The sequence below is a fragment of the Echeneis naucrates genome, chromosome 4 (genome assembly GCF_900963305.1).
Source record: "Echeneis naucrates chromosome 4, fEcheNa1.1, whole genome shotgun sequence".
NCBI classification, from domain to species: Eukaryota; Metazoa; Chordata; class Actinopteri; order Carangiformes; family Echeneidae; genus Echeneis; species Echeneis naucrates.
In genome coordinates this window covers 6,295,751-6,311,988 of record NC_042514.1, presented here as the reverse complement: position 1 = coordinate 6,311,988, position 16,238 = coordinate 6,295,751, and the positions used below count along the sequence as shown (strand labels likewise).

At 39.9% G+C, this 16,238-nt stretch overlaps 3 protein-coding genes across 8 annotated transcripts; 2 read left to right on the top strand and 1 right to left on the bottom strand.

Moving 5' to 3' along the window:
- The first annotated feature begins 264 nt into the window (after positions 1-264).
- On the top strand, positions 265-7,230 carry xcr1a.1 (chemokine (C motif) receptor 1a, duplicate 1). Of its 3 annotated transcripts, XM_029500040.1 has the most exons (14): positions 271-304; positions 2,472-2,601; positions 3,043-3,238; positions 3,374-3,522; positions 3,669-3,760; positions 3,884-4,286; positions 4,389-4,439; positions 4,581-4,634; positions 5,030-5,113; positions 5,223-5,314; positions 5,412-5,470; positions 6,136-6,303; positions 6,407-6,453; positions 6,545-7,230. In XM_029500040.1, exons 3-14 carry the CDS (start codon positions 3,043-3,045, stop codon positions 6,650-6,652), a joined length of 1,503 nt encoding a protein of 500 aa, XP_029355900.1. In that variant the 5' UTR covers positions 271-304; positions 2,472-2,601; the 3' UTR covers positions 6,653-7,230. The 3 variants fall into 3 exon arrangements, 2 of the variants coding, with proteins under 2 accessions (XP_029355902.1, XP_029355900.1); XR_003840657.1 differs by lacking the exons at positions 5,223-5,314; positions 5,412-5,470; positions 6,136-6,303; positions 6,407-6,453; positions 6,545-7,230 and having other exon boundaries at positions 4,389-4,634; positions 5,030-5,097; XM_029500042.1 differs by lacking the exons at positions 2,472-2,601; positions 3,043-3,238; positions 3,374-3,522; ... (8 more) ...; positions 6,407-6,453; positions 6,545-7,230 and adding an exon at positions 494-2,042 and having other exon boundaries at positions 265-304.
- Positions 7,231-7,580: 350 nt separating this feature from the next.
- LOC115041783 (torsin-1A-interacting protein 2-like) lies at positions 7,581-12,157 on the bottom strand. Of its 2 annotated transcripts, none has more exons than XM_029499547.1 (8): positions 11,946-12,157; positions 10,765-10,887; positions 10,482-10,658; positions 10,116-10,217; positions 9,892-10,029; positions 9,641-9,754; positions 9,490-9,546; positions 7,581-9,389 (listed from the first exon to the last, which is right to left on the bottom strand). In XM_029499547.1, the coding sequence occupies exons 1-8, from the start codon at positions 12,016-12,018 to the stop codon at positions 8,614-8,616; spliced, it is 1,560 nt and encodes a 519-aa protein (XP_029355407.1). In that variant the 5' UTR covers positions 12,019-12,157; the 3' UTR covers positions 7,581-8,613. The 2 variants fall into 2 exon arrangements, with proteins under 2 accessions (XP_029355407.1, XP_029355406.1); XM_029499546.1 differs by having other exon boundaries at positions 10,116-10,220; positions 11,946-12,156.
- Positions 12,075-16,184, top strand: LOC115041784 (torsin-1A-interacting protein 2-like). 3 transcript variants are annotated; one of them, XM_029499548.1, is made up of 7 exons: positions 12,100-12,268; positions 12,706-12,779; positions 13,484-13,528; positions 13,704-13,832; positions 14,062-14,454; positions 14,564-14,758; positions 14,945-16,184. In XM_029499548.1, the coding sequence occupies exons 2-7, from the start codon at positions 12,749-12,751 to the stop codon at positions 15,706-15,708; spliced, it is 1,557 nt and encodes a 518-aa protein (XP_029355408.1). In that variant the 5' UTR covers positions 12,100-12,268; positions 12,706-12,748; the 3' UTR covers positions 15,709-16,184. The 3 variants fall into 3 exon arrangements, with proteins under 3 accessions (XP_029355410.1, XP_029355408.1, XP_029355409.1); XM_029499549.1 differs by having other exon boundaries at positions 12,133-12,268; positions 14,062-14,412; XM_029499550.1 differs by lacking the exon at positions 13,704-13,832 and having other exon boundaries at positions 12,075-12,268.
- Positions 16,185-16,238: the final 54 nt, after the last annotated feature.

The following is a 16,238-nucleotide window of genomic DNA, read 5'->3' as shown; positions in this document are numbered from 1 at the left end:
GTTTTTTATTTGTAAAGTTTGTAAAGTTTGTGTTTTTCATAAGAATCTGATGATCAGATTCTTATGAAAATAATCTATCCATTTCCCTGCATGGTCTGTATGTGAGATGATCATTGTACTGTATCTTTAATAGCTTGCTTTCATGATTTGAAACTTGAAAATGTATTTTCAAATAGGTGTGAGACACATTCAGAAATAGGAACAGAAACCATGACCTGAAATAATTAAAGCCACTCTTTTATTGCTTTCTGGCTTTCATTGAGAGAAGGCACCATATCCAACAACATATCAGCCCCTTCAAACGGTAGGTACCTTTTTCTCTGCTTAGCGACACAATTTGTTGCTCAAGAAAGGATCTCCAGCATAACATACTGCGTGCAGCATCCTCAACATCAGTTCCTTATGTATAGTCAATCTATAATACACTGCAATAGCTAATATGGTCACAGTAACTCAGGGAAATGCTCGTACTGATGCTATATTTCTTTTCCAGTCACTCTTCAAGAGCAATGAATGAAAGTTTTAATGGCACCTACTATGAATATGTTGAAGACTATGACGATGAAGTCTGTGAAAAACAAGAGGTCGTCGTATTTGGTTCCATCGCTGTTCCTGTTTTCTTCTCTGTTGTGATCACACTGAGCCTCACGGGGAACATCCTCGTCCTTGTTATCCTGGCTATGTACGAAAATCTTAAATCTCTAACCAATCTTTTCATCCTCAACCTGGCCATCTCTGATCTCATCTTCACCTCCGGCCTTCCTTTTTGGGCCATTTACCACATCAAGGGATGGATGTTTTCGGAGATCCACTGCAAAATTGTGACTTTTATCTTCACTACTGGATTTTACAGCAGCATCCTCTTCCTGGCCGCTATGACCATCTACAGATATCGTGCTGTGGTCCACCCTCTCTCTGATGTGAGATCACCGAAATTCAGCTACAGTATTCTTCTGTCCTTGTTGATTTGGGTAATCAGCATTGGAGTGGCCGTGCCCTCCTTCCTCTTTAGCACTGTTGTTCAGATCCCCCACAAGTATACACACTCCCAGGGCTGTGAATACCAATCTATCCAATTGAAAGCTATAGCTATCATCCAACAGAATATTTTCTTTTTGGCTGCTTTTGTGGTGATGGGTTTCTGCTACATCCAAATACTGCGAAGAATAACAAGAACAAGATCCCACACAAAGAACAGGGCAGTTAAGTTGGTCTTCTGTATTGTGGCTGTGTTCTTTATTGGCTGGGTGCCATACAATGTGACTATTTTCTTAACCATCCTGGCTGACAATTTGGTGAATCCGTTTCATGATTGCAAGTTGAGCATCCACCTTGACTATGTGTTCCATGTGTGCCGGCTCATTGCTTTTTCCCACTGCTGCCTGAACCCTGTCTTTTATGCATTTGTTGGTGTGACATTTAGGAAGCATTTGAGCTCAATTCTTCATCGATTTTCAACTTGGCAAAATCCAGAAAGGGACCAGCAGGTCAGGGTGCAGAACTTCATCTCCCATGGATCATTGTACTAGTTGCTGTCCAGTTCCATCTTTTGCTTACATTTGCTTGTACATCAGTGCTTTTGAAAATGCATTGTGGCATTATTAAGTTGGTGGTTGGTTGGTTCATATTTTACAGTTTGTTGCAAGCTGCATTTAAATTCAAATGTGCATTTTGCTGTTTATTGTTGGACGCATGTCTCTGTGTTCAGCCTTTGTAGCTCGCATGGGATAAAGTTACATAAAGCAGGTAATATTTTTCATGACCATGTGAAAATAGTGTAAAGTGGAGCCACAATAAAAAATATCCTCAAAGAGATAATGATTGTATGTTATAAAATCATATATTATTTTTGTTGTAGCAAATTGGACATCATTTTATACACGTTATTGTAGTTAATTGAAACAGCTTAATATATATATATATATATTGCTGTAATGTTACTTGTGTTTGTGTTTTAAGTGATAAAATAATACAAACTATCACATTTTCCCTTCAGGTGGTTCTTGTGTGGAACAAAATCCAACAATCATGTCAATTTGAATAAAAAACGTTTGAAAAAAACAAAATTCGTTTGAATTCTCAGCTTCTCTCTGCGATGAGGCACTGATATGTGTGTGTGTGTTAATCTCAAAATCCTAGACATAATACTTTAATTTATGTGTCCTTTCTAGGATTATCTGTTGATTACAGATAAATGACTGTGGACGGTCTCAAAGTTTTCAGTGCTTGTCACTCTCGCTAAGTGTTTGTCCAGATAAGGTCTAGATCTACTTTGCTTGAAAAGTGGCTTTAGATAACTTCTGCATGACAAAAATAAATGTGATTTAACTAGGCTGTTGTGATTAAAGAAACCATGCTTGGCATTGCTCAGCATTGGCCTGACCAGAATTAAAGCGAATTTGTATTTTGTTAATAATTACTTTTGGGTATGTGGGCAGGTTTCAGCCTTTCTGACTTCCTCATTGTTTCAGCTGGGTTGTTCTCTGGAACTCCATATATACCTCACCATCCTGGAAGAAGGTGCCCAAAGGTCCAGACTGATATCTTATGTAGTTCAAGTTTTGCGACACTGGATTTTGACAACAAATACTTTATTTCAAGGTAAGAGGAGAGTTTCTGTTATTATCTAGTTGATCATTTGTGCCACTCATGTGTTAAATAGCTATAATTATAAGTTTGAATGTCAATAGAGCCATGTGACCAATTCTTCCTGGTTGTTGTTTATGCCCAATAAAATTATATTTGACAACAACAATAACAACTATACACACAATTCATGGTTACGAAGAGCTGATCTAAATCAAAAAGTGTTTCCATGTATTTTTGGTGAAGAGCATTGTGTAAATATAAAATGTCTCATAACTAAACTCATAAACACCTATGAAGCTGTAACCACCTCAACTCAATTGCTCGTTTAAGTATTTCAATTTTCATACTAAGAAAGGAATAAGATATATATGAATTCCTCAGCTCCTGTTTATTCACCTTGAGTCAGTCATCCATCCTTCAGTTTACTGATGATGCTGCACACTTATTTTGTAGATGCAAATGTGGATTTTGGTTTGCCTTTACTTCATCTTAAGCGTGCACGGGTATTATAAGGCTCCTTTCCTGGAGTCATGTGGAACAATGTCACCTGTGCACCTGAACAGATTAGCTCATCCTATTTCTGCTCAGACCTCTACTCCACCATATGAGCTCGACTACATACCTGGCAATAAGGGAGAGCCTATCACAGGTAGACCGATTGTGTGTCCCCTTTTCCTGGATGCCACTATAACCCTCTGCTGCATTTCACAGTTTATTTCCTTCCTTTGGCTGTTTCATTTCCTGTTCTTCCACTTTCATCTTGGTCAATCCTCAAAACTTTCAGTTATTCTTAGAAGCAAGACGCACGATACTTTCATGGGATTTATGTTGGAGGCTCGAGAGACAGGCATGGTCAATGAAGGGCCTCCTGTTGGACGATTCATCACACTTGACCCTTCTCAGACTGTACTCATGGCATGCAGTGGATTACCAGTAAGTTCTATTCCTTAGTATGTCAATATTCATTATTTAAATGTTTACATATATATTAGTATGTTTAAATAAACTTGTGAATTCATATGTGAAGTTTCATTTTGCTTCCTGATGGATATGATGTGTTACTTTCTGACTCCCCACAGGACTCTGCTGTTGGTCAAACAAACAACCTACGAAAATCTATTGTGCATGTTAACTGGACATCGGAAGGACAAGAGCTACAAATCACTTTTAGGTCTCTTTTCAAGTATTATACACTTTGACTTACCTCAAAAACTGAAAGACCAAACCAAAAAGCCACTCCAGTTTTACTTTATGTGATTTCTGTTCACAAATGTTCCTGTCTGATCTGTTGCAGAGCCACATTTGTTAAGTATTATGAGACATTCTGGGAAGGAGTGGACATAGATGTCCTCTCACCTACTCAGCCAACTACTGCTGCAAGTACGGCGCCAACTACTACTGCAAGTACGGCGCCAAGTACTGCTGCAAGTACGGCGCCAACTACTGCTGCAAGTACGGAGCCAAGTGCTGCTGCAAGTACGGAGCCAACTACTGCTACAAGTACGGAGCCAAGTGCTGCTGCAAGTACAGAGCCAAGTACTGCTGCAAGTACGGAGCCAAGTGCTGCTGCAAGTATGGCACCAAGTGCTGCTGCAAGTACGGAGCCAAGTACTGCTGCAAGTACGGAGCCAAGTACTGCTTCGAGTATTACAGATCAAACTATCGCAGGAATTATTCCTATTTCAATATATCAAAAAGTAAGTATGAGCAGTTCTTCTTCTCTTCGGTATATTAGATCCAGTGAAAAAACATATAACTGGCCTAAAACAAATAATTACTTCTCTTTGTTTCATCATCAGGTAGTTCCTATTCTGACATGTGTCTCCATTTCTATTAAGGTGGTGCAAATGGTATGGTATTTATAAACTCATGTCACCTAGAAAATGTAGTTACACACAAGTCCTACCAGATTGTAGAATGGCAAGATATTGCTGTAAAAAAATCTAAATATACAAAGAGATGAATTGCTTTCTCACTCTGTCTCTCTGCAGGAACTGGCAAATACAGTCAACATCCTCAGCCAATTTCCTTTTTATCTAAATAAGGTAAGGCAAGAGTTATTGTGTTTCTCGCGCCCCTTATATTGTATCCTTATAATGTAAATTGATTGAAACTCAGAGACAATGAAATTGTGGGCCCTGCTGTTAATAATAAAAGGTCCTACAAGGTTTAAACTCTGAATGTCAACTGCAGAGAGAAATAATATAATTGTGCCAGTTGTTTAGGTGTGGTGTAACTTTCAGATATGCACTTTGTAGTACTGTGAAATTGTGTGCATTTTTGTCAGTGGTAGTTCTTTCTGTTAATGCTACACAGAGTTTGTAGGGATTGGTCGCCTGAGTTTATGTACATCTTCAGTTGCTTCCAGAGAATCATTTCATCAAGATCACTTATGCAGGTTTGTTGAGACGGCTGAAAGCTTGTGTTTGTTTTTCTACAGGGGTTGAAGATGACATTGTCGGCTTTTTGTGCAGTACTTGAAATCATGGCTGTGACCATACTGTTTGTGGAAGGTTTGCATGATGTACGTAATAATTAACAGTGTACAACACTTTTCATATTTCTCAGTGGCATTAAGGTGATTTTTAACCTGTGGGTATCAGTCTGTGAATATTTCTCCTCTGTGTGCTCAGGTTATTATTGCAGTTCTTCTGTTTGTGGCAATAGGGATTAATATAATTGAGTTGATGATCAACTGCCTGCCATTTAAACCCAGTCATGAACTGTAAGTTCAACACTCCTTCTGCTTTTATTTGACTTGACTGTTAAATCAACGCTTAATGCTCTGCTCTCTTTGTGTCTCCTCTTTTGTTCACTTCAAGATATAAAATCAGTGACGTTGCCGCCAAAGTGTGTTGTGCCATCCATCAGATTTTTGCATGTAAGACTCTTATTCTCAGCCGAAACATTTTTAACCATTAGATGATTTGCTATTTAATGTATTGAGAGCGCAAGTGTGACATGTTTGGAAATGCGCATTTTTGGATTCTTCCCATGAGTTGGAAAAGAAGACCACCACTTTCATGTGTTATCAGGTGAAAGGGAATAGCTACTACAAGTACTCAGCTGTAGTCACGTAGCTTAGCTTATTGAAATGAAACAAAAGCAAGCTAATAACACCCATAAATACAGATATATCTTAATTGTTGCAATTCCCAACCGGGAAATTTTCCTGTGAATATATCTCTTACTAAAGCACAATGTGACATGTTTACACGCAAGGTTTGGTCATGCTTAAATAACTGAAATAAAGGTTAATAATTAATGAACGTAAGAGATTTTTCAGCTGAGCAAGCCTGGTTGTATTTTCCTTTCCCTCGTCTTTATGTTATTGCTATGGTAACCAGTTACTGTACTGTGAAAATATGACATTTAATTTATAGTTATTTTTACTATACAGATGTGGGATTTTTTGACAGGATTGTCAATAATCACATCTCCCAACACATCATCTTATTGGTTTAGGTTCATGTTACAAATCACACCATCTCCTCAGGTAGCTGCCATTTCCTGTTGATTATTCAACCAAATCTATTTTGCACACAGTTGCTGTCATCTTTGCTGCTGTTTTGGTGGGAAACAGATGCAGGCCACATGAGGGATGGTCTTGGCTTCTAAAAGTGATTGTTGCTTACACCGCGTGGATTTTACTGTGTGCACTCTGGGTTTGTGTATTCAGTATTCATGGAAAAAAGATACTGGGAAGCAAAATAGGTGAATGTCTTAGTGCTGGTAATATAGTACCAGTCATGTACAAAATACAGCGTGGATTCTTATAAATACAAAAATAATACCATTCTCTGTTTTTTTGTTTCAGAGGGATGCAAAATTGTGGCAAATAAGACGTGGCATCAAGGAAAAAGGGTGAGAAACAGTTTAAATCATGGGAATGTAATATCTGCATCGGTGAAAATGTATCCGTGTTGTTTCTAACCACTGCGTCTCTTGATTTCAGGAGAAGCTCCAGTCGGGAGACATGGCTGTTATTGCTGTTTCAGCTATCATCATGACTGGAGCCTTAGCCTTCACTTTGCTGATCACTATTGGCATGTTTGGTTGTTAGGGAAAGTTTGTTTTTGCTACACATTTCTTTGAAGGTTAGACAAAATTATTGATAATGTAAAACTGTAATTAACATAGTGAAACTACAGCTGATAATAACAATTACCTGTCTGTAAATCTTCATTTCTCATTTTATTGATTTTGCCTGTGGACTCATTACAATATGAAAACTATGTGAACAAGTTTGTTTGGAAGTATTATAGTCATGGAAAATTTACTACAAAGGCTTGGTTACAAGGACTGACTGTGAGCTCTTAACACTGAGGTCTTGGAATTCAGGCCACAAAGATTTTACATTCTGGATAAAACCAACTAAAGTTTTAATTCATAGGAAAATCTGTTGTTTTTTATCTAAGTAGGTATCATGAATACTTTAGGTTTAAAGTAATTTTCAAAATAACAAAAATCAACCTGTGCAATCGCAGAGGAACAAAAGACAAAATAGACAAAAAAAGACAAAACTATTGCACCTTATGTGTCATTGCATTTTTATACTTTTTATTGTGTATAATTTTCAATTATCTATATTTTTTATTATTATTATCCTGATGTCCTGATGTCATGAGAATTTCCTAGTTTAGGATCAATAAAGTACATGTATCTACCTTACCATCCATTCTTTATAAGAGTTGTAAATCCTTCTGTATCATCACACATTTTGACTTGGTGAACTCTCAGACTGATGACTCACCCGACCACTGAACTTCTGACAAAATGAAGTCGACCTGTTAGCCATAGAATGCTCTGTTAAACATGTAATCTCTTCGCACCTTTGCAAAAATACTGAAATGAACAGGACAGGAAATGTTAGTTATTTCACGCAGCTGATGTCCGAACTGATTTTTAACATTAATGTGAATGTGTACATGTACACAGGGAACAAAAATAACTAATGAAATAAGATGGTGAACTCAACTGATATCAAAATAATCTTTATTGGAAACATTCAGGTCTTCATATGAACAACACAAGTTAATGTTACAACAAAAACATAAGAGGAATGAGTGATGTCACAACTTCAAATCAATCATCAAGAACGCTAGTTTCAGTCCTGGCATTGTTGTTGCAAGACAGTATTGATTAAATGTTTTGGTGCGTATTCCTTTTCTCCTTATTTGACTTAGAAGGCACATTTTGTGATAATATTAGTAAAAATTGTTGTAAAAATCTATGACACTAAATGAGAACCGCTGTGTTTTGAAGTTTTGACAGTATCTTGGGTACATTTCAGGGGTGAGAAGAACAAATCTCACACACATCAAAATATATTCCATTTCAGGAAAAAAAACAACAATTTATTACAAATATACATCTTCCCAAAAAAGAATGTAAAATATTTACCCTATTAAAAGCCAGTAATCCTGGTAAGCCAGCTAATTACTGACAAAAAATATATTTAGTGCAAAACCAGTCCAATTGTGTGTGCGACATACCTAAATGAAGGTCACAACGAGCGATTAAACAGATATTTAAAGCAACTCATCACTTGTCTGTTGAGGTTTGGTGCAAAAAAAAAAATTACAGAAAAGGAAAAGGATTTGGTCCCTAAAAAGGACCCGACCTAATCCATGTTCATCATGTAACGTCCAATTATAAGCAGTTTTACTGCTTGCTCAACTGTTTTATATTGCCTCTGTATGTTGGATGGATGTTGAATCTACACAAGCACTAAATACCCTTCTTTGGAAGTGGACAGGTAAAGCAACACCAGTTCAATATCGCTCTATAAATCTGTACATACACACATTTAAAAACTGTGGAAGATTCTGCGTCAAACCAAAGGTGACTGCAGCTTCAGAGTAATCTCATCTCTGACACAGGCGTGCTGTTACAATGTTCAGTCATTTGAAATAAAGTCTGTATGGGAAATATAACAGCACACATATTTTCATATTCCTTCACTGTTCCATATCTTCTGCATGGTACCAAGCCAGATTGCATCTGGGATGCCACGTTGGTTCATCAGCATCCTTTCTGCTCTACTTCCTCCTCAGACACCACAGGCAAGATGAGGTGGGAGATGCGGCTCCATAGTCCACCATACTTGTCAATGTCCATGTCATTGAAGGACGTTTGGCTGCTGGAGCCCACCAGTCTCTCCTTAACATAATCCTGCACCATCTCCTCCACATCCTTGAGGCTCTTGTCACTGCTGATCTCGTCTTGAGGTAGCAGCACAGTAAACAACAAGAACACCTGCTTGTATGCGGCACTCTCGTGGTCACAGTAGCGATAAAAAATGAGTGTTGAGCCTGGAGGCAGTTCTTCGAGGTGATGAATGACTGCCACAGGTTTATCCCCTTCAAAGGCTTCTTTCAGCTGGCTGTCAATGTACAGCTTCACTTCATCACTGTTCTGGCTGCCTTTGCTGGCTCCGTCAATGTGGAGGACAGAGCCGTTGAGGGCAGATGAGAAAGATGATGCCAGACGGCTGGCCAGGCAGCGCAGCGTCTTGTTGGCCTTGCTGCCAGCAGTGAGGATCAAACTCACTGGCTCTGTGGGCTGGGCTGTTTTGAGATGCCTCCCCAGGTGTATCTTGCTTCTTGTCCACAAATCGGGCCGCTGACTGGGGAACTGAGACTCAAAAAGGGGGAAGTGACTTTCAAAGTAATCCAGCTTCCTTTCCAAATCCCTGGATACATTGCCCACATGACCTGCACCCCTTTGAAGGATTTTCTTGTATGTCAGTAAGGCAGCAGAGACGAGCAGCAGCAGGATCACCAAACAGCTTACGTTTCCTGAAATCGCACAATTTAATGTAATGCATTTAAAGGATTTAGAAAATCAGAGAAAGTATCCATGCATATCAAAATAATGTTATCAAAATAACTATCTTACCTCTGGAAAAATACCCAGTGCTTGTCCTGGTGTTAGCAGTTTTCTTTGTCACTTTATCTGTAAGTCAAAATCTCATTAACTCAATTTCAAAAATCCGATAGCTGCATTAGCTGCTGTCAATCCCGTCAAAGTTCAGTGTAGGGTGCAATACCTGGTTTCTTGTACTCTGATCGTTTTGGAAATTGATTGTTGTTCGAATGCAGCTGTGTTTGCCCCTTCAGGGTTGGATACACTTTTGGAGGAATGTGGTTAGCTGTGGACGTCGCTAAAGATGAGGAAGAATTTATTACTTTATTACTTAATTTTATTTATCTTAATTTATTACTTTTTTAATGTAAACCTATTATAAAATGTTCTTAATGTGATTTTCTTGATTTAAATATATTTGAACAAAAACTATACCACTGCTCATGAGTTTGGCCTTCATTGTGGCCTTATAATCATCCATGGTTCGGGTTCGGTCATGATGTGTGTTTGTCAGTGATCTGCTTTCCATATCAGATTTGGTGGGGGCTGCAGATTCTGTGGTTAATGTTTTCACTGAAAACAATGAAATCAGATTAGTACAAGCATGATATAATCTCTTGATGTAATCATTCACCTGCAGCAGCATTCCATTGTCCTACCTGTCTTGGGCTGAATCCAATTAGCATCCTTATTTGCATTGCTCCCAGGCTTGCTGTGTTTGTGAACCACGAAAAGAGGGGATAATCTCACATCTCCAGCAGCTTCTGTTTCAAACAGAAACCAAATGAAACCAAAATGCCAGTGATTCAATCTGACACTGGCAAACCCCATGAAAACGGAGTTCAACAGCATCAAATTTTCTAAGTGAAACATGTACCCTTCTTATCAGTCGTATTGCAAGAAAAAAAAGACAATGTTGGCTTAGCTTTTGAAATGTTAGAACTTTCTTTTTATATAAATGTTTGATTGTTCATGTAATTCATGAAAAATTCTCTATGATTTAATAAGTAAGGAATGGGCATTACCTAAGCAAATATCAGGTGGATGTTTCCCACGAGGGGAACCCTCTCCTTCCATATCCATTTCCAGCTCTTGACTGTCCTCCTTATCCTCAGCTGACTCCTGTACCTCCATGTCACTTTCATCACCACTCTGGCCAACCTCCTCTCCTTTCTCTTGCCACCTCTTCTTCCTGGGTGACTCTGTGAAGCAGGAATATAAAGTTGCTGTTGTTCAAAGTGGGCAAGCATAGCAGAGAAGTGCTGTCTGTCATAATTAGAGCAATCAGTGCAAACTGGAGAATCCTACCTTCATCTTCTGAGTCATTTTCTTTATCCCGGGAACCATTAACAGCTGCAACTGTAATTTCATTTACTGAGCGCTTTTTTGTCCTCTTTAGAGGACCCCTGGGGGTTACCTCCAATTTCACTGCTGAAGGAAGAATAAGAAAAAAAAAATATAGAATGTGTGAATGTCCTCAGGCACTGTAGCCTAAATACAATGTCCAAGATTAAACTTGGTGAACTCTGGTCAATTTGCACGAGTGCTGAGGCTCACCAAACTGCCATTCCAAGCAGTTTGCTCACTTTCAACATATGACTTTGTTTATTGTCTAAGGTGATTTAATTACAAAACTAAAGCCTTATATACAACTCAACTCAAACAAGCCACGTTGGAAGGACCTCTGAAGCTGAGACACACACAGAGTAAGGAGTGGTGTGTCAGCTTAATAAAACCGGTTATCATGCGTTGTAAATTTTTGAAATCAAGTGACCTGTACGTCACCAGTTTGTTTTGAGTGCTGGATTCCAGATAACAGCATGATTTTAGCTGCCCAACATGATGTGCTGCAGTAGGTGTCGCTGGTGATCCCTGTTGAATGGAGCTTGGATAATGAAACTGTTTTGCACGCAGTTGGCTGGAGGCCCATCAGCGTCATTCAACTATATTTGGCCGACAATAATTGGCAATACCGAAAATGAATGTTACAACAGGCGTTTCCTTTAGACACGTTGTCAGTGCTCGCCACCCGGAAGGGAATTCTATAGAAACACGGACAAGACCGAAAGTTCCGCTCATGTACTCATGTACTGACGATGTGTCATCAGAGTTACAGTTAAAAAAAAAAAAAAACTTTGGTACGGAATAAAGTCAGGTATGGATTTGCTTACTTGCGAGAAACCTTACTAAACTGTTAACATGTTTGTTAGCTGGCTAACTAACGGCTCTACGTGGAATGCATGCGCTTTATTTGGCCAAGTAATCAACACCGAAGAGCGGGAAGAAAGAAAAGAAAGCGAAAGTGTCCCCAACTACTGTAGGCTGAATGTTAAACCAAAGGCCCCCGAGTCGACTGCAAAAGAGCCAGTTAACTTTGGTCGAAACAGCAACTCGAGACATTTCGTGATTAAACTTTGTGAGGGGTAAAGTCAGTAAGTTAGCTCCGAGCGCTAAAGCTAACCAACTGTCATCACCGCCCCTTCGCTCACCTTTACCCGATGTCAGTCTGGCCGATCGTCTCACGGGCCGAGTCCCCCTCTCTTCAGAAACATTGGAATCCATTTAATCTAACCCGTCCAAGAGCGACACACACACACACACACACACACAAAATTAAATTGCAAGTCGACGAGCAGCATGCCCTGTGATCGGAAAGGGGAGCATTTAGTTACCGGACGTCTGTGAGGTCCGGAAGTGGTTTCCATGGAAACAAGGGCGGAACTGAAGAGTCAGCCCGGAAGCTTTGATCGAAAATTCAGGAAGCGGGTCATGGCTAATTTTTATGGAGGCGATTCCATTAAACACACGTCTGGTAGGAACAATCACGAATACTCAGTTAAAGGATAGTTAGTTAAGTTAAACGAAGGCTGTGTCACAGGATAAACAGCCGCATGGCTTTGGTAACCGGCGGTGAACATTGCTCACTGTCATTTAACCTGCTAGCTAGTTGGCTAACTAACAGTCCATATATGACGCACGGTGGTGGTTTCATTTTCGCTGAGCAGGTTTTTTTTTCCCTTCACAATTTAAGCCTGGCTCAGTGTTTATATGCTGCCAGAGAACTGAGTTTAAAGTCTTCAGAAACGCAGTGTGTGTAAATGGACTCTGTTTTTCAGCCTGGTCGGACTTGATAGGTGCACAAGTAGTTTTGCAACATTAGCTTGGACTCTGAACATGTGATGACAGTCAAGGCAAGATTAATAAATGCATACGAGGCGGTTACTTCACTGTCACATCTGTCTCCTACAGCCTTTAACAGTCCAGTGATTCAACTCGATTAAAGTCGCATCCTATGGGCAAAAAAATGGCGGAGAGACCTTCAGGTAAGAATCACACAGCTTCTGAATCTGGTATCACAGACATGGAACTGGTAAACTAATAAAACAGCAATTGAATGGTGAAATTAAAGAATAGAATAACTTATATTTATGAACGTTTTTCTTACCTAAGGACAAAAGAGATGCTATAGAAGCAATGTTAAAACTACAGAGCTGCCAGACGTTAAAAGTAAATTAAATAGAATGAAGTCATCAGGTAAATGTGACACAGCTTGATCATCTGTGATCACCTGAAGTTCAGCTGGAGTATTCATGATTACCCCTACTAATGTATCTTCATCACACACCCTGAAGACCAGACCAGGGCTTATGATAAATAGAACAATGATTAAAATCATGAGGCTAACCTTAGAGACGCCACAAAAAATGAGGATTGAATATGGAAGAGGGGATGGCTCGGTGGTGTGATGGTTAGCAGCGTTTCCTAACAGTCCAAAGTCCCACAGAACGAAGATATGTGTGTTTTGGTTGGCTGGTGACTTTAAATCCCCCATAGGCATGAACTTGAGTGTGAATGGTTGTTCATCTCTGTGTGTGTGATAGACTGGGGACTTGTCCAGGATGTACTGTGCTCTTGCTCAATGTCAGCTGGCTCCAGCACCCCCCAAACGACCCTGACGGATAAACAGTATAAATAATGAGATGTGATGGGAAGTCTAACGATACATGTTTACCTGTTTTTGTAACAGGCAGTGATCCACCTGGAGATAGCAGGATAACACCTCCAGGGGAAGGTGAGATTTCCAGTTATTGGCCCTTTTCAAGTCTTCTTTTTCATTATATCAGCAGTTTTCAAAGAGCCAGGGCAGTTTTAGTAACTCAATTTGGAGGATATTGCTATAGTGTCAATCAGTGTCATTTGCCTCATTAAAAAGCCTAATAACACATGTTTACCTGTTTTTATAACAGACATGGGTCCAGCTGGAGATACCAAGATACCTCCTCCAGACGTTTCTTCATTGCCCCAAAAAGAGCTGCATGTCACTGATGGTGCTAACATTAAAGAGACTATAAAAAATGAGAGTCAAGAAGTGGAAGGTGAGGTTATCAATTACTTTTTCTGTTCAAGTGTTTTAGATGTTCTTTTTCACTACACCAGCAGTTTTAAAGAGCCAGGTCAGTTTTAGTGACTCACTTCAGAGGAAATTTGTATAGTGTCTGTGTCATAGTATAGTCTGTGTCATTGGTCTCAGTTGTAATCTAGTAGGAATCTAAAAGTTTGCATTTAAAAAGTCTAATAACACGTGTTAACCTGTTTTTATAACAGACAGGGGTCCAGCTGGAGATACCAAGATACCTCCTCCAGATGTTTCTTCATCATCTCATGAGGGCCAGACCACAACTGTGGACGGACAGACTGATGATGGACAGGCTGTGGATAGACAGACTGAGGGTGGACAGGCTGTGGATGGACAGACTGAGGGTGGACAGGCTGTGGGTGGACAGGCTGTGGGTGGACAGACTGAGGGTGGACAGACTGAGGGTGGACAGACTGAGGGTGGACAGACTGAGGGTGGACAGGCTGCGGGTGGACAGGCTGTGGATGGACAGACTGATATCATAAATCATGATACTAGTCTTTGCACGACCCCAAAGAAAGAGGATGTGACTCCAGAAGGTGAGATTTCCAAATGGAAGTCAAGGGACAGGTTGATCAATGGTATGGTTAAAAACCTCAGTGATACCTGCAAATCACAAGCATTGAGAAATTGGTGTGGGATTATGTATTGCTCAGATGTCTTTTTGATTTATCCCCCTCTACTGGCTAGATGTCAGAAGAGACTCTGAACATCATGAGGCTTCAGCTCTCCAAAACAGTGAACAGGAAACCACAAGTCCCCGACAGAAAGCATCGCCACGTGAAGGAAAGACAGAGGACAGGGAAAAGGAAATTGAAAACATCGGCTTTAACATGCAAGAGACCCCTGAAGCCATAGCTACAAAGAAAATAAATAACCAAATAGGTAATCTTGTCCTTTTTTTTCATGATGTGTTTGGTATTATGATGGTTGGAAGTATATCTCAGTGAATCTTAAAAAAAAAAAAGATACTAATCCATTAACATCATGTATTATGTAGTGCGATAATCATAAATAACTTAAGAATTGCTTAAAATGCTGGTTAAGATAAAACATGTCCTCTGTCCGTAGGAACATACTTTGTTGCGGCAGTGCTAATAGGATTAATCGCCTACCTGTGGCTACGAAGCCCTCCCCCTGAGTTTTCACCTCAGAAAAACGATGCGGCTGTCAGATTCCTGAATCACATAGAAAAAGTTGAGACTGAGTTCCCAAACCAGCGTGCTGAGCTATGGAAAAGGAGCAGGATCCACCTGAAGAGGCACCTTGTCACGGCTCAGCCCACAGAGCCAGTGAGCCTCATCCTCACTGCCGGCTTCAGAGCTGAGAAGACGCTTCAGTGCCTGGCTCGGGGCATGGCCTCTGCCTTCTCTTCTACCTTCAACACCTCGGTCCTCCACATCAATGGAAGTAGCAAAGCCAGCCACGCCAGTGATCAGGTGAAATTGGACATCGACAGAGAGCTGCAGGGCGCTTTTGAGGGAGGCATACCCGTGGCTGTCATTCACCGATTTGAGGAGCTGCCTCCAGGTTCCACGCTCATTTTCTATCGCTACTGTGACCACGAGAACGCTGCCTACAAGGACACTTTTCTGATCTTCACAGTGCTGCTGGCAGAAGAAGAGGAGATCCCTGCTCAGATTGGTTTGAATGCTGTGGAGGAGATGGTGGACGATCACCTCCAGAAGAAGTTTCTCTCTCACGAGCACCCTGTGTCTTATGACGTGATGGACCTTGACAAGTATGGAGGACTTTGGAGCCGTATTTCTCACCTCATCCTTCCTGTAGCAGCAGAAGAAAGGATAGAAAGGGAAGGATGTAGAGCACATGCATAGTCACACTTTGATAAATTTTCATTGTAATCACTAAGATACCAATTATTCCGAGGCTAATACAGTGATTTATTATTATTCATTTTTTTAATGATCCAAAGGTTTCTTAATATATTGACGCTCCCTAAAGATGGAGGAATTGAATCGAAATAAAAAAAAAAAAACAAAAACGTAAGGTCGTAAGGTCATGGAATAATTTTGTAAATCATTTTGGATGTTCATCGGGAAAAAATAGTGTGGCGCGGTTATTTAAAATTTTCAGAGGTTATGTGGTGTCAGCACAGAGTTCATCTTTTTATGATGATGATTTTATTTTAGATAGATTTTAATCCTCAAACCTACTGCTCATGTTCCATATAGGTGTGTATATATATATACACACACACACATACACACATACAGTTGGAAGATATTTAATGGAGGGGAATGAGTTCACAATGAAATGTGCCTTTACAAATAAACATGACACTTCAAATGTCCGTTTGACTTTTTGTTGCACCCTGTTGAAGATAGATGGCAGCAACACTTCATCT

What these genes read in the sequence shown, in the direction of transcription:
- xcr1a.1 (XM_029500040.1), top strand. Translation starts at nt 3,043, where the DNA reads ATGCAAATGTGGATTTTGGTTTGCCTTTACTTCATCTTAAGCGTGCAC. An exon ending in CTATTAAGGTGGTGCAAATG is followed by an intron (nt 4,440 to 4,580) that starts GTATGGTATTTA and finishes GTCTCTCTGCAG; the next exon opens with GAACTGGCAAATACAGTCAA. An exon ending in CATCCATCAGATTTTTGCAT is followed by an intron (nt 5,471 to 6,135) that starts GTAAGACTCTTA and finishes TTTTGCACACAG; the next exon opens with TTGCTGTCATCTTTGCTGCT.
- LOC115041784 (XM_029499548.1), top strand. Translation starts at nt 12,749, where the DNA reads ATGGGCAAAAAAATGGCGGAGAGACCTTCAG. An exon ending in TGAGAGTCAAGAAGTGGAAG is followed by an intron (nt 13,833 to 14,061) that starts GTGAGGTTATCA and finishes TTTTTATAACAG; the next exon opens with ACAGGGGTCCAGCTGGAGAT. An exon ending in AAGGGACAGGTTGATCAATG is followed by an intron (nt 14,455 to 14,563) that starts GTATGGTTAAAA and finishes TCTACTGGCTAG; the next exon opens with ATGTCAGAAGAGACTCTGAA.
- LOC115041783 (XM_029499546.1), bottom strand. Translation starts at nt 12,018, where the DNA reads ATGGATTCCAATGTTTCTGAAGAGAGGGGGACTCGGCCCGTGAGACGA. An exon ending in AAATGACTCAGAAGATGAAG is followed by an intron (nt 10,659 to 10,764) that starts GTAGGATTCTCC and finishes CCTGCTTCACAG; the next exon opens with AGTCACCCAGGAAGAAGAGG. An exon ending in ATCAGAGTACAAGAAACCAG is followed by an intron (nt 9,547 to 9,640) that starts GTATTGCACCCT and finishes TTTGACTTACAG; the next exon opens with ATAAAGTGACAAAGAAAACT.